General features: G+C 32.3%; 1 protein-coding gene across 1 annotated transcript in view; it reads right to left on the bottom strand.

The window, feature by feature from the left end:
- RALGAPA2 (Ral GTPase activating protein catalytic subunit alpha 2) overlaps positions 1 to 25,486 on the bottom strand; it is a 397,768-nt gene that overhangs the window by 286,798 nt on the left and 85,484 nt on the right. The window contains exons 14-17 of the mRNA XM_051975852.1: positions 22,581 to 22,692; positions 19,288 to 19,525; positions 17,836 to 18,000; positions 13,313 to 13,453 (exon numbers count right to left, since the gene is read on the bottom strand). Coding sequence (XP_051831812.1) covers positions 13,313 to 13,453; positions 17,836 to 18,000; positions 19,288 to 19,525; positions 22,581 to 22,692 — 656 coding nt within the window. The remainder of the gene's footprint in view (positions 1 to 13,312; positions 13,454 to 17,835; positions 18,001 to 19,287; positions 19,526 to 22,580; positions 22,693 to 25,486) is intronic.

Raw genomic sequence — 25,486 nt, 5'->3', positions numbered from 1 at the left:
AAGTAGAGGCCAAAAATGTAAATAGTAACTATAAGAATTTAAATGGAAAGAATAATGATGCATCAAAAAATTAAAAGAAAATGTAACAAAAAGATCAAGTGGGATTCAAATTAAGAGATATAAGAACCCCAACCAAGCCACCACTTTATGGAGTGCACAGGTTTTACAAACTGCACATGTTTTTTGGACTTTCTCAATGTATCAATCAGTTGTTATTTATCAGAAGTTATTTTTTTATTTCAAAAATTACTGTTTGTCATATGGAATTACTTTTGAAGAGGGTTGCGGATGGAAGACCTAGGATACTATGGTAACATAAGAAATAGAAAAGAGCAATGTGGTTTGTTTGTTTGTTTTTTAATTCTAATTCACAGCCAGTAGAGGGAGGCCAAGAGCTAGTTTATTGCTTTATTGCTAAATTAATACTCTGTCCCTCCATGGATAACAGAGTTTCATTTCCTTACATGAAAAACTGGTGACCACTAGATTATAAAAATAAATAAATAAATATCTAGAACAAAAACTATAAGGCAGCACCTCTCTTAAGGAAAAGAAACCAAGTGCTAGGAAACTGAACAACACAAGGTCATCACTTTGAAATTATAGGGCTTCTATTAGTCCTATTACATTACCAACATATTGCTCTCCTTCCATACTCAATGCACAAGCTTTTCAAATACTTTAGTTTGATACTGCTTTTAAAGCTTTGCTTTAGTGAAAGTCTCGGGAGAATCTTCTTCAAATGGAGTACAAGTGTGCAATCATAAATAGCTATTTATCGTAGTGGGATTTTATAGCTCTTATGATGGGGAAATAGAAGTGGAGGGAAGCAGAGGGAAATGATACCTTTATGTCACCCCTGCATAACTGTAGCTCACTAGCATGAAGATAAATGATACTAAACAAAGGAGATACTTTTCAAAACTATTAATTCTAAAAAATCATTTTAAGTCAATAGTTCTGCAATTTCTACATTTAAATACCTGCATAAATGTGTATCAAATCATTTGTATTTATTCATGAAATTGCTTTCTCATGTCAATGTAGATTTCTTGATAATTTTTTTTTCTTAATAGTTCTTGGGCTCCCTCTACTGGTTTTAAGTTTGTTAATTTTAACAATTTAGCTATTTACTCATGGTTTTATTTTTGTCTTTTCAAAATCCTTAGCAATCACTTTTAATTTCATCATTCAATTCAAATCAACTTCTCTCCAGAGTCATTAATGAGCACTAATTGAAATCCAAGAAACTCTTTCCAATCCTCATCTTTTTTGATTACTTTTTTTTTTTTTTTTGATTACTCAAAGAATCTGAGACTCCTCTGACACAACTTTACTGCTCTTTTGCTGACCTGGATACTTTCTCAGCTTCCTTCGCTAGTTCATCAACCATATCACTCCTGCTAACGATGGATGTGTCCTAAAGTTCTATCCTAGGCTTGCTTTGTTTTCTCTGTACTTCATCATTCGTGAACTCATTAGTTCTTCTTCTTGTTCAATTTTTTTTTTTTTTCAGTAACATCTGACTACTCATCATATTATTTGCCATTTTCTTGGCAAAAATACTGGAGAGGTTTGACAATTCCTTCTCTAGCTCATTTTACAGACAAACTGAAGTAAAGAGGGTTAAATGACTTGCCCAACTAATAAGTGTCTGAGATCAGATTTGAACTTGGAAAAATGAATCTTCTTGACTCCAGGCTGACACTTTTTCCATTGTATCACCTAACTACCCAAGGTTATTAATTCAATGTGTTCAATTATCACCTCTACATAAATAATTGTTAGCTCTATACGCCTACCTCTAATCTTTCATGTGAGCTACAGTTCTGTACCACAAATTGCTTTTTGGTATCTTAAACTGAGTATGTTCAGAAAGGAACTCAGAGACTTTCTCCTAAAACCTCTCCTTCTTCATCTTCATCCAGTTACAACTATAACTTCCTTATCTACCCTCACGCCTTATATATTTAATAACCAAACCTTATCTTTATTTCCAAACTTTTTACATAATTCCTTAACTCCCACTTAACTTCAACCCCTTACTACCTCTTGAATTACTTGATTACATGAATTATTTGAATACTGCAACAATCTCCTATTTTGTTAATTAGTCAATAAGCATTTATTAAGCACCGGCTTTGTGCCAAGCACTGTGTTTACCTCAGGTTATCCTCCACATAGCCATCTAAGTGAATTTCCTAAAGAGCATTTCTGATCATGTCACCCCTCTCAATGAACTCCACTAGTCCCTTATTAACTCCAAGATCAAACATAAAATCCTTTATTTTGCATTTAAATATCCTCAAAACCTGGCCCCATTCTATCTTTTCAATATTTTTATACATTTTTTCCTCTCCACAATTCTACTACATCCTTGGCCACTTGCTGTTTCACACACACAACATGCCATCTCCCATGGCAATGCTTTTGTATTTTGTTGAACCTCATGCCCAGAAGGCACTAACTCTTCACCTCTCCCTCACCCCTCACACAAACATTGGTTTTACAAGAGTAATCTTCTGCTCAAATAACACCTTCTGCAGGAGTTGCTTCATGATCACCCAAGCTACTGGGCACCTCCTCCCAAATGAATGCATTCTTAATAAATGTGCATATGTTTTTTTCCTTCCTTTACCAAGGCATGGACTATTTCATTTCTATCTTTTTTAGTCCCAAGCTTTAGCACACTGCCTAGCATTTAATAAATATTTTGTAATTGATTATTGGAAAGGAATTTTTAGAGGGAGGCCATATTATGATTCTGATTATACTTTGACTCAAAGGCCACCTCTAATGGGATACTTTTTTTGAACCTCCCTCTAAGTATTAATGCTCTCTTTTAAATACCTTGTACTTACTTATTTGGATAAATATTATATAACCTTCCTCTTCTCTTCCTACCAAGAAAAAAAATTAATTCTTAGAGGGGAAGTATAAAGGTTGAAACTCCACAAAGGTATGCTTGAATCAGACAACCCAGCACTTAAGGCTAATTACCTATTTTATGTGAGATAATGACTGTATTAGCATATATTTGGATAATGGCTCTTCTTACCATTGGTGTTTGCTGAATTTTTGCAGGGTGGGGAGAGAGGTCAGAGTCACTTGGTGGCAGGAAGAGGAGGAGAGAGGCTGGAGACTCCAGACTCTAGAATCCAGAATACATCTTTGGCAAGCTTCATGGCAGTTTGCTTGCCTCCTTCACTTCTCCCCATAAAGACCAAGGATTTTGATTTATCCTGACTCTAGCTGGTCCTAAAGCCCTCCAGGGACCTAACCTGTACTTTACAGTCAAGAGCTATATCTATTTCATCTTTGGATCCTGGCATCCAACACTTATGTTTGACACATAGAAGACACCTAATTAGATGCCTGTTGCTTAGCTGATTACATGGTGCTTTAAGACTGTCAACTCTTTTTTTTTCATAATCCTGTGCTACTGCAAGAGTTCTCATATAAATTTGACAGAAAACAAATTATTATCCTCATTTTCTAGATGAAGAAACTGAGGTTGAGAAGTTAAGTGACTTGCCAGAGAACAATTACTAATAAATGTTGGATACAGGATTTGAATCCAAGTCTTCCTAATACCCTACATATTATTCTATATAATATGCTAAATTCTTCTACATAGAAAAGCCCCATGTATTCTTTTAAAGTAGCTAGCATATGAAACTATTATATCATATTCATTCATTATTTCCAACTTTAAAGTGCTGCTAAATCTAAACTGAAGAGAAATCAAAAAAAAGAAAAGAAAAAGGGACACTCAAATATGTCAAATCACTCAATGGCATCTCTGAACTACAGCTTTCCAATGTTGGAATCCTTACAAACTGCTAACTCATTAGAGTTGATAGATTGTTGATCTGATCTTACAAGAAGATGTTTTGGGCCACAACCTGAAACAAGGTACTAAGTAGAACTAATTAGTACAATGCTTATGTTTACACCTTTACTCATCGGAGTTCACAAGTATGCCAGAAACTTTGTAACTTGGTGAATTCACATCTCCCTTAAAGCTCTTTGGGCCAGAGAGCACTATGGGAGAAAACCCATAATCCCTCTCTCTCGTATCCCACAATTCCTCCCTCTTGTATAAAAGAAACAGACAGAGGCTCTCGGTCAGATTTCATCGGAATGACATGAAGAGTAGAGCTGGCTGGAGGCTGAAGAAAGCAGAGGCAGAGGCTGAAGGACAAAACCTTTGGATTTGGAGACATTCAGAGGGAGCTCTTGGAACCAAGCAGAGAGATAGGCCTCTAAGCTAACCAGGCTATATTGGAGATAATAAAAGATCTGAACTTTGATCAACTGGCTGTGTTTTGAGAAGAAAAAGCTCACCACATTCCAATACTAAATTTAGAAGGAAAAAAAGAGTTTTCTAATTCCTAATCATTCCCTTTTTTCTCATTAAGGGATAATTCAATACAATTACACTAAATAAGACTAAATACAGATTCAAATTCAGTGCAAACATAGATTCCAATAAGATAGATTGTTGTTTGTTTTTGGTGAGGCATTTAGGGTTAAGAGATTTGCCCAGGGTCACACTGCTAGAAAGTGTTAAGTGTCTCAGGCTGAATTTGAACTCGGGTCTTCCTGACTCCAGGGTCACTGCTCTATCTACTGTGTCATCTAGCTCCCCCAAGATTCTTTATCAAATATGAGATTCATGCATCTAAAGAAAATCAAACCATACAAAAACTGTATGATTAACAAATAAGAAATAGATTTTCAAAGTAAACATATCACTAGAAGCTGCTTAATTAATATTTCCTTATGCCTAAGAATTCATCTGAAAGATAAAGATTATTACCTTTTTCAATGCCAAATTCAGGGTCTTTGTTTATCTTTCATAAGATACTGTCAATACTACGATATGAAATAAAATTAATAATGAAGTTTCCTATTCTTTTAAGGATAGTATTTTACATTACTTACAGGTAACCAGAAAAAATTGGCCTAGACTAATTTTTAATCCTATATTTTCCTATATGGCTTTGTATAGGACTCTAGAGCTTTATAAATATAACTAATGCTACCATAGGAAACATAATTGAATATTCCCAGAAAATTCAGAATCTGATTTAGAAGTATCAAAATGGTAGGTATAATTTTAAACATATACTTGTATTTATGGTATACTTTTGGGGCAAAAAGGTAGATTAGATGTCATTTAATATAATTACAATATTCATAAGAAACAGTAATTACATTGTGTATAATTTCTAAAAACTATTTAATGAATTCTATGAATATAAAAGGGAAATTAGAATTAGATGTAGCAAGAAATTCTCTTATTACCATTATAAAGGAAAAAGTTACAAAACAAAATAAACCAAAAAAACCACACTAAAACAATTCATCATCTTTACCATTTTTTTTTAAACTTTCTGTCTTCCTCCCCCATCAAATTATCATATATATTAATTGTTGGAATCCTTACAAGCTATTAAGTCATTAGAGTTGATAGAGACAATAATTATCTAATTTAGCATGGTTCAGTATCCTTGATCTGATCTTACAAGGAGATGTTATGGGCCAGAAGAAATAAGGTACTAAGTGGAGCTGATAAAAACAATGCATGTGTTCACACCTTTAGAGAGCTCATATAAGCAAGAAGCTCTTAGGGCCACAGAGCGCCCTGGGAGATTGAGAGCCAGAGCACTCTGGGAGAGCCAGAAGCCCTCTCTTGGAGGCAAGACAGATTCATTCCAACTTTCACCTTGGTGCTGGCTGGAGGCTGAAGAAAGCAGAGGCAAAGGACAACTGCAAGAGCTCTTGGAATCAAGCAGAAAGATAGGCCTCTAAGAAAAACTAACTGGGCTATTTTGGAAGGACAAAATAAACATTTGAACTTTTATCACCTGGCTGCATTTGGAGTGATTATTGATCTGAACTGATACTGAGGCTGCCTTCAGAAAACTTCCCCAAGAAACCTGCTCATAGAGAAAACCATTTATTTTAAAAAAGAAAAACACCACATTTTGGCACGCTGAATGTGGGACTGATTTCAGTGGAAAAGCCTCCCTCTGATCCTGATCCAGTGGAAAAGTCTCCTCAATCCAGAAATTAGGGTGAGTACAACAAAGAAATTTTGTTAAAAGAGTTAAAGTAGAATTTCAGCTAAGATGGGACAGATGTTTAGAAAACATCCTTCTGTTTCTGTTCAAGGAAAATGTTTAGAGAGCATTGTTAAAGTTATGAAAAGCCAAGGTTAGATTATAATTTTGTGGCAGATCACTGAACGTTTAGAAACTGTAAAGCACATATGTCCTTGTTTCTCTATGGAAAAGGAATTGGATCTAGAAGAGTGGAAATTAGTAGGAGGGGATCTTTGTCAATTCTATAATAAAAATGGACCTGACTCAATTTCCAAAGACATACTTAATACATATAAATTTAATACAACTGGCTTTAGGAAATTTTGTAAGTGTTAAAATAAGGAAAAAGAAGAAACAACAGGATGGAAAGGTGCCAACTAAACTAGGTGAAAAGCAGGAAGAATCAGATAAGAATGGAGTTAAGTACAATTCTGAGTGTGATACTTCACAGCAGGAGAAATTAGATCATTCCACATCTCATGACCCTCCCCCCTCAATTAATCCTTCATGGGTGGGGAAAGAAGGGGAAGGGAAAGAGGCAAAAATACAGTCAGCATCTCCTGTGAAGCAGAATATGACAAGATTAGAAAAGGCATTAATTAAGGCAAAAAATGAAGAAGATATATCTGATTTTATAAATGCATATCCTGTGATTGAACAGCTTGACCCTTCAGGTCAAAAAGAGAGAAAATACACTCCTTTTAATTTGGAAAAAATTAAAGATTTGAAAAAGGGTTACACTCTTTATGGGGCTACATCCTCTTATGTTAAAATGTTACTAGATAATTTGTCTTATGAAATATTAACCCCAAATGATTGGAAATCCATAGCTAGAATGTTTAAAACCTGGACAAAATTTGTTGTGGCTTTCGGAGTTTCATGAATTATGTAGGATTCAAGCCCAAAGCAATAGGCAAACAGGAGCTATTGGACAAATCACTTTTGACTAATTAGCTGGTGAAGGTCAATATGGAGAGAATTCAGAACAGATTTATTATCCCATACCAGTGTATGAGCAAATTTCTAAGGCTGCAATAAAAGCTTGGAGTTCTCTTCCTAGACAGAAAGATGGAAGTAAAGCTTTTACAAAAATAGAACAAGGTCCCAATGAACCTTTTGCTGATTTTGTGGGACGTTTGCAAACAGCTGTAATAAGAACCATTGGAGATAATGTTGCCACAGAAATAATGACCAGACATCTGGCTAAGGAAAATGCCAGTGAGGCTTGCAAAAGGATTATATGGGGACTAGATAAAGATGCTCCTTTAGAAGAGATCATAAGGCACTGTGCCACAGTGGGCACAAATGCTTATTATACCCAGACTATGATGAATATGGGAAGACAGGGTCCCTCTTGGCAAGGGACTTCTAGAGAAACTTGTAGATGTTTTCAGTGTGGAAGAGTTGGACATTTGAGAGCTCATTGTAAAAATGGAGATAGAATGAGAAGACAGGGTGAGAGAAAACCCAAAACCCCATGTCCAAAATGCAACCGAGGCTTTCACTGGTCCTCTGAATGTAGATTGACCCAGAGAAATGAGAGGCAGGGCCCAGGTCCAAGACATCAATCAAAAGACAGGTGGGGCATGATAGCAGCTGAGGTTATACCTAGAAAGTCTTTACAAGGTCAGGACTGATGTGATCAATAAGCCTAAAAATAGTCAGATAGCAGAAAGAGATTACAGTTGGAGAGAATACAGGCCTTTTAACCCAACAGGGCAATGTCCAGTGCAAACAGCTCCAATGTAATGGCCAACTAATGAGGAGAAATCCCAAAGTAGTAAATAAAAAGGAGTTAGATAGGTTAACTGCTTGGGGAAGAGGGTTTGCTTGTATTTCTACAGATGGAGAAGGAATCAGATGGGTGCCATATTCGCCTTGTCCATCAGAGAGAAACAGAAAAAGAGAAAAATCTGGAAACAAAGGAGAAGATTTAAGAAACATCTGACACTGAAAGAGCATGGCTGACAATGAGACTGTTAAAAGAACTTTAAAATCTTCAGGAATCATTGGATTCCCTAACACAAGATGAACAAAAACCAGCAGGAATCATTGGATTCCTTGAGATGAAAAATTGTTGATGAGACTATTACAGTACTTCATTTTGGATTATTTCTAGGACTTATGGACATGTATAAATTCTCATGTTGATTCATGTTGTTACATTACTACTAGCCTGTGTTATATTGCTATGTGCTTATGTAATTATGTGTAATGCCTCCCATATTGATGGATTTATGCACACCTTGTTTCATACCTGTTTCAAGTGAGCCCTTTTAGAAATCCGCTAATCTGATTTGATTTTCTATTTCCTTTGGTGTTTTCATCTCCCTTTCTGAGATGTCAGGGAGGGTGTGACCACCTTCTTTTTACGGTGTTTTCACTTCTTTTTTTGAGCAGTCAGGGAAGGTGTGATCACCTTCTTTTTGGGGGTTCTCACCTCCTTGAGAAGTCAGGGAGATCATGACCACCTTATGTTCTAGATTATTACTATCTCCTAAATAGAATGAAAACTCTGGGTTTTATTTCCCTGTGGCATACCAGAATGTCTTATACTTACTCAGTTTCTGGATTGAAGTAAGTTTTGTGGCAAACTAAGATAAACAAACCCACCAATCGCAACTACAAAAAGGACAATTTCAAGTTTAAATAAAATGCACAATAGACCAAAATAGTTATAAATGTGGTATAGCAGTAGTTCCAAAAATTAAATGTTTTATTATCATTTTACTTATTTATTGAAAATGTGCACATAGAGCACAGATATATATATTGTTCTGAATTCATTTTGTTTAAATCCCTTATTTCATAGATAAAAGTAAAGCCCAAAGAGTCTGATTGTAGGTAGTAAAACTAAGATACAAATCAAGATTTTTGACTCAAACTCAATACTCTTTTTGTTGTACCACATTACTGAATAGTTACATGGAAGATGAAATTGGAAGACAAAGAAAGATTAACTCAAGAGAAGATTCCCAATTGCCAACATAATATAGAGTACCTTCTGAAAAAATAATAACAAAAAGCAGGAGTATTGATGCTATAGATACAGCAAAGACAAAACTTTTAAGACCCACAAGTTATGCCTACTATTACAAAAATTTCATTAGAATATTCATTCATTTATCCAGTGGCATAAGAGTGAATAAAATGGCCACTTTTAAACAAAAAACATGAAGAATGGCATATAACTAATTAATATAATTATCTCGTTAAAAGAGGAAATAACAAAATATCTTTAAAAATCACAAAACATTTAGAAACCTTTCCCAGTGACTTAAGGAAGTCACCCTTGGAGAATGCTGTTTTACTTTTAAAAAGCAGTCTTAAAGTGAAAACAAAGGAGAAAAAAGAACCTAAAGAGTCAAAGGGAATCCTCGATGGTTTCTGAAGGTGAGACAGTGGAAGAATGTCACAAAAAGAAGTAAGGGAAAACAAACCAATGACCACTTGGATAAAAAAAAAAAAAATACGAAGCTCTTCCCAAAGAGGAGCAAGCATAGCCCTCTGAAGAACCAGTTGCTTGTCCAAGATGATGTTCTGCCTTACCAATGAAATCAGAGGAGAGAGGATTTAGGAAGGGGACAGAGGAAGAAGAGGAAGTAAAGGTCACTCTGATCCTTTCCTGCTGAGTAGAAGATAACCACACACCCAGTTAGTATCACCCAAATCGCTCTCGATGGGCATTTGCTGGGCATGAGAAGAAGCAATGCACTACAAATTAAGAGCTATGCCGAAGCAGCATAAAGTAGGTTATTGGGGATGTTTAGGACAAGTAAATGAGACAGAAGAGTTACACAGCCAGAGATCACATCACAAACAGAAAGCTTGAACTCCCCAGCAGGATTCCAGTGCATTGTATAGAGGACTGAAGTGAAGGCATGGACAGGCCAGAGTTCATTTGAACTACAAATCAAGGGTGGGAGAAAAGGCAAAGATGTTAGACTATTATTTTGCTTCAGTTTTCTCTGCCAAAGAGCATGGCCTTTACAATGGAAAGACCTGAACAAAAATAGCTAATAGGGAAATAACAGCTAACTAAAGAAATAATGGGAGCACATAGCTGCCTTTGAGATTTAGTCACGAAGATTCAAAGAAATGCATCTTTGAATTGGAAAGTGAGAGGATGCCCATCAATTGGGGATGGTTGAAAAAGCTGTGGCAAATGAATGTAATAGACTACCACAGTGATATAAGAAATGAGGAATGGGTGGATGCTGAAAAACCCAGACAGACTTACATGAATTGATACTAAATGAAGTCAGCAGAACCAGGAGAATATTGTAGAGACTAACTATAACACTATGCAATGATCAACTTTGAAAGACTTAGCTCTTCTCAGCAATACAATGATCTAAGACAGTTCCAAAGGACTCATGATAGAAAATTCTATCCACATCCAGAAAAGGAACTATGGAGTCTGAATGCAGATCGAGGCTTGTTATCTCCACTTTCTTTTTTTTCTCATGATTTTTATCTTTAGTTTGGATTTTTCTTTTATAACATGACTAATGTGGAAATATGTTTAATATGACTATATAATTATAACCCAGATCAGATTGCTGGCCTTCTTGGGGAGAGGAGCAAAGGAAAGAAAAAAATTAAACTCAAAATTTTATAAAAGTGAATGTTGAAAATTATCTTTATATGTAATTAGAAAAAAAATTATATTAAGTGGGGGAGGGGGAAAAGAAATGCATTCATGAATGCTTACAAAAAAAAAAACCCTACAAAATGAGACAGCTGAACCACTGTCAATCTCTAAAAAACTATAAAGACTAGGAAAGGTATATTGCATTGTAAAAAGTTAAGGTCATCTTGATTTTCAAAAAATATAAGAGAATGAAGCCTACAAACGATAGACCACTGACCATGACTTTGATTCCTGCCAATATTCTAGATAGACAGTGAATATCTGGAAAAGTGACAGGTTATCAAAGACTAACTTTTCTTTCATTGTAGTAGATTGAAAAGATCAGTATACTAAGGTAGTTTAACTAAATGTTAGCAAATCACTTAACAAGGTCTGTCATGTCATCCTCGTAAATAAGATGGAACAATGAGATATAATTAGACATGTTCAGAAAGATGCCCAATCTAAACAAATACTTGTTTAATAGCAGTTTACCTGAGAAAGATCTGGAATTTTTAGTAGACTGCTAGTCAATGTGAAAGTACTATGACATGGAAACCAAAAAATGGATAGATTCTTAAGCTGTATTAATTAAGAGAGACAGCATTCCAGAATAGGGTTTGTTTTTCGTTTTTGTTTTTTGAACAGCACAATACACTGTACTTTATATAGTGCACCTGTACACTGTCCCTGTCAGAACGTTTTTGAATTGTTCCAGATCTGGATAACACCATTTTGGGAAGTAGAGAGCACTGAAAGGAAGATTTTGGGTTCTAGTCATATAAGGAAAGTTTAATATTTAAGGACATGATAGCTGTCTTAAAAGCCTCAGAAGACAGAACACATAGTCAGTGAAAGTTGCAAAGACACAAATTTAAGGTTGCTGTTATTCTTTAGTAACCTTCCTAATATTTAGAGTTTTACCAAAGTGAAATGAGTTGCTTCTGGAAGAAATGAGTTCCTTCCCTTCACCTGAACTCCAGAAGTACAGACTGTATTACTATCTATCACTAATGTTGGTGGAAATATATTTTTTTTCAGCAGAAGTTTAGCTGAATGGACTGAGGTCTCTTCCAATTCTAAGATTACATGATCCTAGAAATACTATGAAATCATGTATATTTGGGAATCTTGGGAATAATTCTAAGAAGAAAATGTTTCCAAATGTTTCCAAAATGATTACAGTAGATTTTTTTATTCAAATACTATCAGACAAATAAACTATATTTAAAATAAGTTTTTCAAAATGTTAAGTTCTTAACATTTTAATGCTTTTTTGTATTTCTATGCTAATAGAGCTAAAACTTTTTTTTAATTGAACTTTTTCTTAAAACAGGGTCAGGCCTTCCCAATGCATAAAACATAAAGTTAATAAGCAACAGATATTCTGACTAGTAGTTTTATCACCTAATACTTTAACTGGGTTTAAAATTTATTATTTTCCAGGAAAACTGCATTTGAATTTTTTTTAATCCTCCCTAGAGAGGATTTATTCATAATCATTCCATCATTGGTAAGCCAGTTTAGTGTAATTTTTAAAAAATAGACATTAAAGGGAATCAAGCTACTTTATTTGAGTCTCCTAAACTATTCTATGTGACAAAATATGCTAGAAATCACAGGCAAAACTGTAAAAGTCAATACCTAATAAATAAAAACACTCAAAACATTGAAGCAATGAAAGACAAATATGTATACAAATTATTTACTTTTTCAAATGGGGTTCAGCAACATTTTCTTAGTGTTACAGTAAAAAAAATTACACATTAATATAGATTAAATAATTAATTGAGAAATTAAAATAAGAGAAAAATAAAATCTGGTATGATCTATACATATATACATGCATATATGTGTGTGTCTAAATTTCATATGGTTAAATGTGATTTTAAACCATGAAACTCAAAAGGAGTGTTTGTTTTGCAAATTAGTAACTAACTCAATGGTTCTTTTAAATAAGTTTTAACCATTATTAACAATGTATAGGTTTATAAGTGGCTTTTTGCTAAACAGGATTCAAAATCAACCTCAAAAGAAGACACTTATGGACATATATTACCACACCAACAATCTTCATTTTATTTTATAATGCCAAATATAATCATTCTAATTTGTTCACTCAAAATTTGTTCGATGAAATAATAAAACTTCTCTAACCTTTAATAAAAGTACATTATCTAAAACAAAATTATATACAAGATTCTATTGTACTCTTCTAATTAAGAATTGTGGCAATTTTTCCCTTTTTGACAGTGACTACTGCTCTGATGAATTAAAAATTAAAATTACAAAAATTACTAAAGTATAAGTTATCACATTGTTTAAAAAACACAACAAAACTAGGCAATATCCTTTTCTATTTAACTTCCAAGAAAAATATCCATCTAACAACTAATGAAAATTTATTCAACAGAAAACTGTGCAAGTACACTACAAAAATAGCACAGTATATTTATTTACGGGCACAATATATTTAGATTACTCAAATATAAACAAGTAATAAAAACTAGAAAGTGAAGATTATAAAACCAAATCACAAGTTGATATGAGTGAGGTTTAAGTACAGTACCTGACAGCCTGTGAGAGCAAGAAGTGTAAGAGATACCAGGTAAGATAGAGCTCACAGTATGAAGCAGAAGAGGTACACTTTTAGTAGCTGGCAAAGCCTCAGAAAGGTGCGCACAGTTGCTGATAGACTGGCTTCGCTTAGCTTCCAGGAAAGATAAAGTAATAATTATGTCAGAAGAATATTAATATCATTTACCAAAAAAAAAAAAAAAACTTTTGGTGTTCTTTAAATATGTATATGAAAAGAATAATCAAGTGCAAAGATACTAAATACCAGAGTTTAACTGCTCAAATTTCTAAATCTAGTCATGATCACTCTGTGTAACAAAGGAAGAAGTAGCACAGATGCCAAAATCACTTAAGTTGAGTGAAAGACCATTCAGGTTTTTTATTTGGGTATGTTAATTTTGTTTTTGCAGTAGCAGATTTACCTTTGTAATTACATTTTGCATAAGATGATATTAAAATGAATTTGTATTACAAAATAAATATAGATATATTAATGTTGAAGGAAGGTATTCTGAGTGGAAAAGGAAATGCAGGCTGAGATTTAAAATGGGTATAGATAATCCACAAACTAAATAAATGAGAAATCACTACATGCATAAATAAATTTTTCACTTAAAAGTTTGAATGTTTCTAAACTATACTAATGTGTAGCAACCAAAAATAATATTTTTATTCTAATATATGTGAATAATTGTGAAATGCTTTGTTTAACTGAACTTTATTTATAAACTATGTATACTGCATTGAAATCACATGTTTTCAGGTATTAAGACTATGAAATTCTCTATTGTCCAAAATATACATACCAGTGTTTCTTCTATGAAAAACCACCAAATATTTTGGTTTCATTTTCTTTAAAATGATGAAATTTAAATAATTACTTTTAAAATTTATTTATACAACCATAATATTTATTTGCATGGTGCTAAAGAAAACTTGAAATACATGATGTTAAATAGAGCTTGCCTTAGAGCTAGGAACACCTAAATTCAAGTGCTGCCACTGACATATACTGGCTTGTGATCTTAATCAGCACTCTAGGCCACTTTCTAAGTATGTAAGTTACAGAGTAGATGCCAAATTTATTTAAAAAAGGAAGATTCCTCATCTGAAAGTTCCCTCTTATTGAAATCACAGGTATAGTTCTATATCCTAATTTCCATTCTAAAAGGGAACTATGAATAGATGACAGTAACAAATATACAAATAAAGGACCTTAAATCCAGGCTCCTTAACATTTGGCAATATGATGAAGTCTATGAACCTCTTCTTAAAATGTTTTTAAGTACACACAATGAAATATATTAAACTCAAAGAAAACCAACCATTATAATACAGTTATCAGAATATTTTAAAAATACAAGTTCACTGACCCAGAGTTAAGAACTCCAATAGTAAATGTAGATTCTTTTACATTTCTGTCATTCCCAGTTCCTTTACCTTATTGGAATTCTTTTTCAAAAGGTCAACCAACAATACTGATAGGAGGATATATATATATATATACACATACACACACATACATACATACATATACATACATACACACATACACATATACTTCCTATTCAAATACTTAAGTTATGGCATAAAGTACATCCCTGTATATATTTTGTTTTTAAATTTAAAATTTAAAATTGATTTTTTCAATCTGTGTTGTAAAAGAAACCTTTAAAGTGTACTTAAAACTTACTTCAATAATTAAAAGACTATGTGATTTCATCAGTATGAGTATTCCTTTCACCAATGCAGTTTGCAACTCCTCTATGGTTTAGAAGATTACCTATGCAAATTCCTGTTACTGAAAAAACTTATTACCTAATGGCTAAACCTCTGTTAATAATCCTCTCTCAACTTAAGCAGGCCAACCCATGGATAAGAAATATGATCAGTCCACTTTAGGCTTAATAATTTAGTAGATGTGCTTAGAACTTATAATGCTGGCATAGCTTCTGAGAGGCTGGAATTGCCTCCTAGAGATGACAAACAACAGAAATCAAGTTCTCAGCAGAAGATTTAACAACCAAATATGGTAAATTAGATTTAAAGGATGCTCTAGTTAATGTTTTAAACATAATTACAAGTGAAAGTATTTTCTTTGAGAATAATTAGATCATTCATAAATTAATTTGGCAACTAAAAGGTACTTGGTAAATTAACCTAGAAAATCAGAAATTGGTTCTTATTTCAAATAGGTATGCTTTCAGGATATGGCATGGGAATTTTTACAAATCAGCCATTAATACAACAATCAGTATAGGTTGAGGGTCTTTTGTTTGTTTTTCTTGTTTTTTGACCAATTTGGATCTCTAAATAAGTCAGGACTTTCTAAAAAAGAATTTCCACACATAAAAAATTAATTGATACTATGAACCTCAAATTGAATTTCAAAATGGATCAGTCTATTTTATTTGTCAAATTTTATTAATTTGACAATTGAAGTTGCCTTTTATTTCCAAATGACAATTATCAGTTTGCATATTTAGAATTCTGTAATCAAACACTGTGTTAGATAAAATCCTGATTCCTAAAAACCAGCTTTGATGTTTGAATTATTTCATTATCTTTCTCTTTTTTGCACTCATGCAGCTGCTCCCTTTCCTTTTTTGGCAATTTTACCAAAATATCATGCGAGACGTAAGACAAAAAATTTAAGAGAGTCTTTTAAAGAAAGAAAAAAATGGCACTTACAAATGGGTTGAATGTTACTGCTAAATGTAGTATGAATTCCATTGCATGCTCTCTTATTTTACAGAAAAATATTACCCTTCCAGAAATCAAACACTAAATCCAAAACATCGTCTTATTGAGGATAAAATAAATTTCTGTTGTTTAATGAAAATTTAATGAAAATGCCTGATCTTTTTTGAATAGATTAGCTCTCTAGGCTTTTCCCTATTAATAGTAAGGTAGTAATAATTTTATTGTACTAACAGCAAGTGTGATCATTAGTTTCATTGCAAATTATTTTTGTTATTTTCAAATGTATGAAATAAACACCAAATAGGAAAAGTACATAGAAGGTAAATTCAGTTATAAATCAATTGCTAATGATTAACCACTACAAATTATAGATTTTTTTATACTGGCATAACTTGCAAATACTTTACTGTTATTTAAATTTTAAAATTCTTCAATTGTGCTTTGAAGCTTAATAATTCAGTGCTATAGCTATGTATCATTTAAGTGGTCACTTTTTAAAAATCTTAACCTTTCTCAATGTTGTATCATAGATAAGTAGCAACATACCCTTAATAATAGCCTAGTTGTCATCATTAAAGCCATTTTATACCTTGTATTAGAGAATACAGACATTTGAGGGTAATATTATTATTATTATTATAGGGCAGGAAAGATAAAGCTATTTGGGTGCCTCTACTTATAGAGTTTCTAATGCCTTATCTGCCCCAGTGAATGAGAAAACAAGTTTTCCAAAGTGAAGGGAAGAAGAGTAAGGTCAATGAACAGTCAAGGACAATCTAATAACTCCCCTATGGAGAGAAGATACACTTCTCTTTCCTATAAAGATTATTAAACTATTAGGATGTTCCTTAAAGCAACTGTCAGCCTTTTGGGAAGGTGGGAGGTAAGAAGAAGTAGTGGAACAGAACAGGATGCTGGAGGACTACTGAGGACTACGAGGCATCTGAGTGAATTGTCTAATATAGTAACAGCTTTTAAAAATCCAAACAAAATGTTAGCACATTTCATAACTGAGTTACACATGAACATTTTATTGTTCAATTTCTAAAATTTTTTTCTTTTAAAATGTGGTGCTAATTTCAAAAATCGATCCAATGATTGAAATGCTGGGTTTAAACGTAAATTTTTTTTTTGGGAGGAGGGGCTTAACACTTCTTGGAGATCTCTCTAAAATGGACTGATTTCAAAGCTGATGTTTAAGAATTGCAGAAAAAACTGAGTACAATTAAATTGTTCTTTGATAACTGGGGAAGTTGCAAAAACTGAGTGTCATAAATCTAATATAAAAAACATAAATTATGTGGGCTGAATTTGAAGCCAAAGACCTCACTCTGGAGAATGAATTTTTTTTTAATTTTCATTAGATCCCCAATATAAACTTGTTTTCTTGTAGATTCTTTTATGTTAAAGGAAAATGCAACAAAATATTCCAGTTAATTAAGGATTTTTTATACTAAAGGGTTTATAAACATAATTATGTGCAAATGTCCCTAAACATAAGAAAATCTGTATTAATTATTGAAATTATAATGAGATACCCAGAAAGCTCAAGGATAAGTGAACAAGAAAATACAAGTCTTTTTAACAATTAAAAACTTTTTAAAAATAATTTTCTTCACTGAAATATATTAGTATTTTTATAAAAGTACTTATTTGTAATAATTTATATAGTTAAAAAATTTAAATGATCTAAGATTATATAACAATAGTCAAGATTATAGTAATCTAATTGAATACTTTGCATTTATCTTTCATCAATATTAAACACACTAGATGGTCAATAAAACAACTCAACATGTGAGGAATTTTTACCAGTTGCTTTTTGACGAACTATATTCCTTGCTTTTTCAACTCCTGGAGCTCCCGATGTGGTAGCACTCCTGAATCGCATTGGTTCTGTAACATCAGGATGGCTTCTCCAACTCAAAGAAAATGACCTCCCCACTACACTGGCTTTCTGAGAATCTGAAATACAACCTGAGGCAAAAATATGTTTAAAATTTCCATTATTTTAGGAACTCATCTATAGTAGGGTAGACATATTGATATGTACTTTGACTTTTTTTTTTTTAGAAAATTATATCAACTTTAAAAAAAAAAAAACATTTCTTGACTTCCTTAGATAAGCTCAAAGTACCTAAAAATGTTTCTTAATAAAATCATACAGTACTGAACTAAAATTAATATATTTTAGAGTATGTTTGCAAATATGAAAGAGCTATATCATTTTAACAAACTTTCTTGATTGCAAAAAAATTACAAAGATGATGGTGAAAATAATAGTAACAAGAAATAGCGATCTAGTCTCCAAATGCCTAAAGCAATATTCTATCCATTTGATTTTCAAACTAACCCACAAGAGAGTCATCTCTATATTTTAGAACCTCATAAATAAAAAGAAATCTTCACTAAATGGGTTAAAGAAAGGACAATGGAAATACACACAAACAAAAAAAAAATTTAGGTAATTGCTTTCCCATTCTATTCTAAAAGGAACTTTTAACATTACCAACAAATAGTAAAAGTAAACACTCTTAAGTTTTCATTCCCCTTATGGCATCTATTATCATATTATCTAGGAGATAATCATTGAAATGTGAAAGTCCACAAGCAGGAAGATGAAAAGGAGAAATTTTCATACTATGAAAACTGGATGAATATGTATGAATGCCAAAAATAAATAAATAAATAAAAAGAATAAAATAAAAATAACTCTGATATTGAAGATGATTTTACAGTATTTTCTCTTACAATAATACTAATTGTAAGGAAGATTAGATTGATATACAACTGAAATTTTTCATAAATCTGTTACATTAGAAATTAAAACAGCAAAATTATAGCCCTTACACATTTCTTGAAATGTTATGAGAAAAAAATATTAAATACTTATACTTAGTGTTACCACTGAGTACAATCAACCTCTTTCTGCCTTTAATCATACAGCCTATACCAATCTGAAGAGTAGAAACGAAATTGCAATACTAGCATTCACATAACTTTCTTCTAAACTCCTCCTTTTAAACTCATCTAGAAGCCTTTGTAGAAGCTCTTCTTATTTACCCAGATGCAACACAATTAAGTGTTCCAAAAGCGGAGTAATCTAGGACATAATCTAGATTCAGTTGTGGGTTATTTTTTAAATATCTGGTGTTGATAGTTTACAATTCCAATAATATTAGGTAGGTACCTTTTGACATGATGTTCATGTTAGAAACTATAATATTTAAGGCTCAGTGTTAGCAAATAGGAATGAAACTTTACCTTTGCCTCTTTGCTTTTTTTCTTTTTGCTCACTCAACTTATCCAGTGGTAGGTTTGTCATTTCAACTCCATAAACTGTTCTGGCCAACACTGCTGTTAATGAATCCATGATATTGGCCCATTCATTTATGAGTTCCTCCCAGTCAGTAAGTGAAGACAGCACACTCAGGAAATCATCCCAAAGTTCTCGAGAAATATAAACACAGAGATTTGCTCTGATCCATGCCACAATAAGTGTCTGAAAAGAAAAAACATTCTTTTAAAAGAATTATAATTTTAATAACAAAATATATTCTAGTTATAATTAAAATAGATTTCAATGTGAAAAGTTGATCACTAGAGGGCTTTTCTTTCTTATTTATTAAAATATGTTTAACAAAGATTTATGCTATCATGAAAATAGTCATGGCTATGAAGCAAAGAGACTAAAATAGGTATATTTATTGCTTCTTCTTACTATTAGAGGAAGGATAGAAAGATAGAAGAAAGTAAAACTGAGTGTTCTGGGAAAAAAAAAAAAAGCAATCTTACTATTTTGTAAGACAAAAAAGGATAACCAAAAAGACTTAGAATCACCAGAAATAACACCATCTAATCAAATAGCTTAATAAGCATTTGTTGGATTTTGTCATTGAAATTCTCCATGCTTAAAATTAACCAGCTGTCTTCTCTGCTAAAACAAAATCTATGTATTTTTAGAATCTGACCTAAAAGCTAAGTCTTTGGAAAAGTATCTCTGATTAACTCACAGCATTTCATATTATTCCAGGTTCAATGCATGTTAAATTAATATGTTTTTATTTCATCTACTGCACAAAATATACAGATTTTTTTTAATAAACCATTTTCAGAGAAATGTATGGAAGGAGGTATACTAGTGCAATGAAAAATGAATTAATTTGACTTAAACCAGAGAATGTGGGTTTGAATTCTAAACATGACTGTAATGGACCAGAACTCTGGAGAGAGGTAGTAACTCAATGGAACTGATAAGACAATGGTTATTTAGTTTAGCAGGGTGATTAATAGTTCTCTAGTTCAGTATGATTAATTTAATCTTACAACAAATAAAGGTTCCCTAGTGATATGTTGATTGGTTTATACTCAGTATACTGTAATGATGTAATTGTAATAGAGTATACAAACTGGGGACAAACTCAGCCAGAGAGAGACCAGGCTTTACCAGCCTCCTGGGTGGCTCTCCTGCCTCCTACATTTCCTCCACTGAAACCAAGACCCATTCCGGAGGACCTCCAGAAAGCCAGTCCGGTCCCAGGTGAAGGAGATAGACTGTGAAGGAGACAATAAAGACTTTGGATTTTATTTCTGACAATTCGTGTGGTGATTATCTTGCTGAGTCCAAGGCTGGTCCAAAGGCCCTCCAGAAAGCTAGACAGAACATTACACATGACAATGCTGATTATTTTGAATTTTTACAATTCATGGTTTTTTCCCACCTCTTTAGAAAAAGAGAGCTCTTTGAAAGCAGAGAATATTTTTATACTCTTTGTATCCCCAAGACATAGCAGCAATGTAAACTAACTCTTATGGAGCAGAGATCTTTCATATAGCAAAAAAAAAAAAAAAAAAAAAAAACCTGTAAAGGAAGGTCCCTTTCTACTCCAAATTTCTAATCCCTCTTGAAAAATATTTGTTAATGATAGATAAATTATATAGAAGAGGTTAGGACACTGGACTTGGAATCAAAAAGATTTGTCTAATCCAGGATTAGACAACATTGGGCAAATCATTTAACCCCTTTAGTGCCTCAGTTCCATCATATTTTTTCTAGCTCTAAAATCTGTAAATCCAAGAGTTAAAGTTTATAAGACAGAAAATGATTAAGAGTTGCACCAAGATAAAACTAGATTTCCTATCCCACGTAGTTTATCTAATTAATATTTTTAAATGAATATATTAATTAAAAATACTACATGAAAAATACTACATATAAAAGGTTTGAAAGACATTCGGGGTTTATAAGTACAAACTCATAATTGTATTTTTACACTAAGTAAAATTCTGATAAGAAGTAAACCTAATTTAAATCTGAAAAGGGTTTTCTTTTTATTGAAATAAATCCTACATGTTTACAAAAAGGTAGGCTAATATTTAGCTTATTATATAAGTTTAGGAATTCTGATTTTTATTCCTTAAAGTATTACATCTATTGACAAACCAGGAATATGCTTAAAATAAGCTTGCATGCATTCAAAGACTTAAAGATCTTTACATAAGAAGTGATAAAGAATACATATGATTGAAAAATACTCTAGAGAGTATTCCACTACCATCAAGTAATACAACAAACAAAAACATGAGAATGATTATCAAGAAAAATTGAAAAAAAGCAGTTCAGAAATTGGACTGCTCAAGTTCAATGTAAGCATTTTAATAAAATTTCTAAAATCACAAAATTATTTTTAAAATATAAAAAATAAACATTTGTATTCAGATTTCAGATTAACTTATAAATCTAAATATTAAAGTCATGAAAATAAAAACTAGTTCTAAATTTGAACTTAAAATTAAAACAATTTTCAAAAGAAAAAAAAAACAGTTAACAAAGATAAAGCTATGACCAAGAGGATATCAACAGCATCTAATTCCACAAATTCAAACCATTACTAAACATCAACAATGTATAAAACTATGACTTACAAATCTTCAGAAAGAAAGGACCAGAGAAATCATATTTACAAAAGCATTAAACCATGATTAAAATTAATTTCACTTAACTTAAAGACTTAAAGAATCCCAATACAACAAAACTGTGGAAAATAGAAATAGAAATGTCTTTAACTTCAAAACAAAAATTAGGAGCAAGGAAATGTGGGTAGGGAAGGAAAAGCTACATCTGTGATTTCATTAGTGTAGGGAATATCTGATGGAGAAATTCCCTTTACTAATATAGATCTTAGAGAATTACCTAAAGTGTTGAGAATTTGGGGATTTGTCCCAACTACAAAATTTGTTTGTATCCCAGGCCAAGCAATACTTGAACACAGGTCTTCTTGACTCCAAGGCTAGCTCTCCATTTATTTACCTCACCATTTTGCCTCTCCAAATGAAAATGAAAAAATCAAATAAAGTACAAAAAGTTAATTGAGCAAACCATAAATTAAATATAATTTTATCACTTTAAAAAAAGTATTAATGGTTACAAATTGTGTGTGTGTGTGTGTGTGTGTGTGTGTGTGTGTAAAAATAAAATAAAAAACCTGGCTAGCTCTTCAGAATTGTGGGACTTTGTTCTTTTGGTTTGTTTTATTTATTTCTTTTTAAAGACTTACCCTAAAAAGTAACCCTGCCAAGCTCTGGGCAAACAAGTCCTTTATTTGGTTATCCTTTGGCTTCTGCATGACAGCTTCTGTTATCCTGAGTAGTATTTGCAACATCTGCTCCCTGGACCCCCAAAATAAAAGTTGCATGTAAATTCTATACATTATCACAATGGTAAAGCATTTCAATTACATTAAACTCTCATATTAAAAACATGTTGCAAATCAATCATTCAACAAGTATATATTAAGCATATACTATATGAAAGGTACTGTGCTAGTAATTGAGGATAAAAGGAAAGGCAAAAAAAAAAAAAGGTCCCTGCTCTCAAGGAATTTACATTCTAATAAGGGAGACAATATACGAACAACTAAATACATATAAGATTTATACAGAGGAGGTGAAAGGCAATCTCAGTGGAAAGGGGGAAAGTAAAAAGGAAAAACAGGAAAATCCTCCTGAAGAAGGCAAGATAAAAGTCTAGTCTGAAAGGAAGTCAAGCAGAAAAAGGGAAAACATTCCAGGAATAGGGATAATCAGGGGAAGGGTATAAAGTCAGAAGGAAGGAAATGCATTGTATGCAGTGAATAGCATTCTATGTTGCTGCATTGAAGAGTATAAGGAAAGAGTATAAGCATATAAGGGAAGTCAAATGTAAGAGAGCAGAAACATTAGGAGAAATGCTAAAAAAAAAAAAAAAAAAAGAATAAGAAAAAGAAAAAGAAAAAGAAAGAAATTTGATCTTGTAGGGGAATTTGGGATCATAGTCAGATCAGCAGTTAAAAAAGATCACTTTGGCAGTAGAGTGGAAGATATATTTGAATAAAGAAAGACAAGGTAGAAAGATCAACCAGAAGAAAATAGTCCAGGAGTAACATGACAAGAAGCTGCAACCAATGTGATGGATATATGAGTTGGGGAAAAAATGAGGCATAAATAAGGACTTTTGTGAAGAGAAAACAGTAAAACTTGGCATCAGATTAGATATTTGGAGTGAGTTCAAGAAAAGATTCAAAAATGATATCAACCAAAAAATCATGTATTAGTCAAAGAAGCTTAATAATCCTATCAAGAAAGTAACAAATCACTAAATACCAAAGAAAATACCAAAATATACAATCTCACAATACAAAATAAACATTGAAAAATACTCCTCCTAATGACTCTTGAGGTCTGCAGGAATCATAGACTACTGTAGTAATGGTTTTTAAATGGCAACACTCGGATTTTATGGCATTTTTTAAAACATCTCAAAACATTTTCATTTCTATTCTCAAATGTAGTATGTCTTTACATGGTGGAAGAAAAGTCAATCAACTCTTTAAATATATGGAAATTAAGGTTATTATCCAATCTCAATTCAGACTCTCATAGCTGTATTAGTCTCAGAGGTTGTCTAATGTATTTATCAAACAAGTACCCATCTTCAAGACACTTATGTAATCTAGACCACTCTCAAATCGGTTGAGACCATTAACTCTATTCCAATATAAACACACACTTTAAAAAAACAATTTTCATGAAGGTTCACACTTTCATACAAAATTGCTTTTAAAGCATAAATCAATATGTGTAGTCATATTTAACAATCTTTTTCATTTGGAAAATTTTTAGAAGCAAGTTAAATCATACATTTTTGCCATTTTTTTCTTATTCTCCTTCCAGTGAAGAGAGACAACTGATTATTATTCTTTAAGGAAAATCTACTATTAAATTCCTTCCATATATGTCAACACATATTTTCTATAACACATTTTAACATTAACACTTAACATATTTTCAAAAACAATTTTCTTTAACCTTTCCTTAGAGATCTTATTTTGTAATCATGTTTGTGGCTTTCTTCCTCTTCAAGTTAATCTTAACGCTTAATTAATTACAAAAGAGCCCAAGGCAATCCATTCTTCTTTGGTCTACCTCCAAGAGTTAGGATTTTTTTTCCTCTAAGCCTAAATTTGCCTCTTTACTACTTCTACCTATTATTTCTAGTGCTGTTTTCTACTGCCAAGAACAATAAATCAAATCCCCATCCACATGACAATCCTTCAAATATATGATTATATTTTATCTTTATCATCTCTTTTCCAAGCTAACTATACCCAATCTCTTGAAAACATCTCATTTGGCAGGAATTCAATATTCTCCAACATCCTAGTTACCATTCTCCGAATGATCTCTGGCTTATCAATGCTTTTGTTTCCTAAAACTCCAAGAGACCTTAACTGAACACTACCCCAGATCAAATGTGAGTAGAGGACAGTAACATAACAACCACCTCCTGGTTGCTAGAAACGATGGTTCTCTTAAAAAAACCTAAATCTTACTCAATACATTTTGAGGTTGCAGGCCACTAAAACCCCAGATCCTTTTCAGACAAATTGTTCCATGCCATGTATTACTAGAAAATACTTGAGAAGCAGACATTTTGAACACAAATATAAGAATATTTATTTATATTTGCTTAATTTCATCTTCATATCAATTTTTAAAATAGTTTTATGCAGTGTTAGCTATATCTTGCAGCATTGTGGCATCTGTGTATTAAGTAAGTTAACCAACTATTTATTTAAGTCACTGAAAAAATTGTTAAACAGCACTGAAACAAAGACAGAGACCTTAAGTTTACCACTGGAAATCTCCATCCAATTTGACATCGATTCATTAATGATAACTTTTTAGTCCAGCCATTCAACCATTTTCAGAAATTCACTGAACAAACAGAATTATCATATTTACGCGACTTCACTGTCTTTCTCATAAGATTAGCACAAGAAAATTCATCAAATTATTAGTCAAAACTCAAGTTATATAAGATTTTTCTGATGAATTAGTCTACTAACCCTATGATAATTATTATAAAAAGAAAAGGTTTAGAAGGAAGAAATGTTCTAGAGATAGAAATAGATTTATTAAATAA

The sequence above is a fragment of the Antechinus flavipes genome, chromosome 2 (assembly GCF_016432865.1).
Source record: "Antechinus flavipes isolate AdamAnt ecotype Samford, QLD, Australia chromosome 2, AdamAnt_v2, whole genome shotgun sequence".
Classification (NCBI taxonomy): domain Eukaryota; kingdom Metazoa; phylum Chordata; class Mammalia; order Dasyuromorphia; family Dasyuridae; genus Antechinus; species Antechinus flavipes.
Note: the sequence above shows the minus strand (reverse complement) of the source record. Positions and strands in the feature narration are given on the sequence as shown.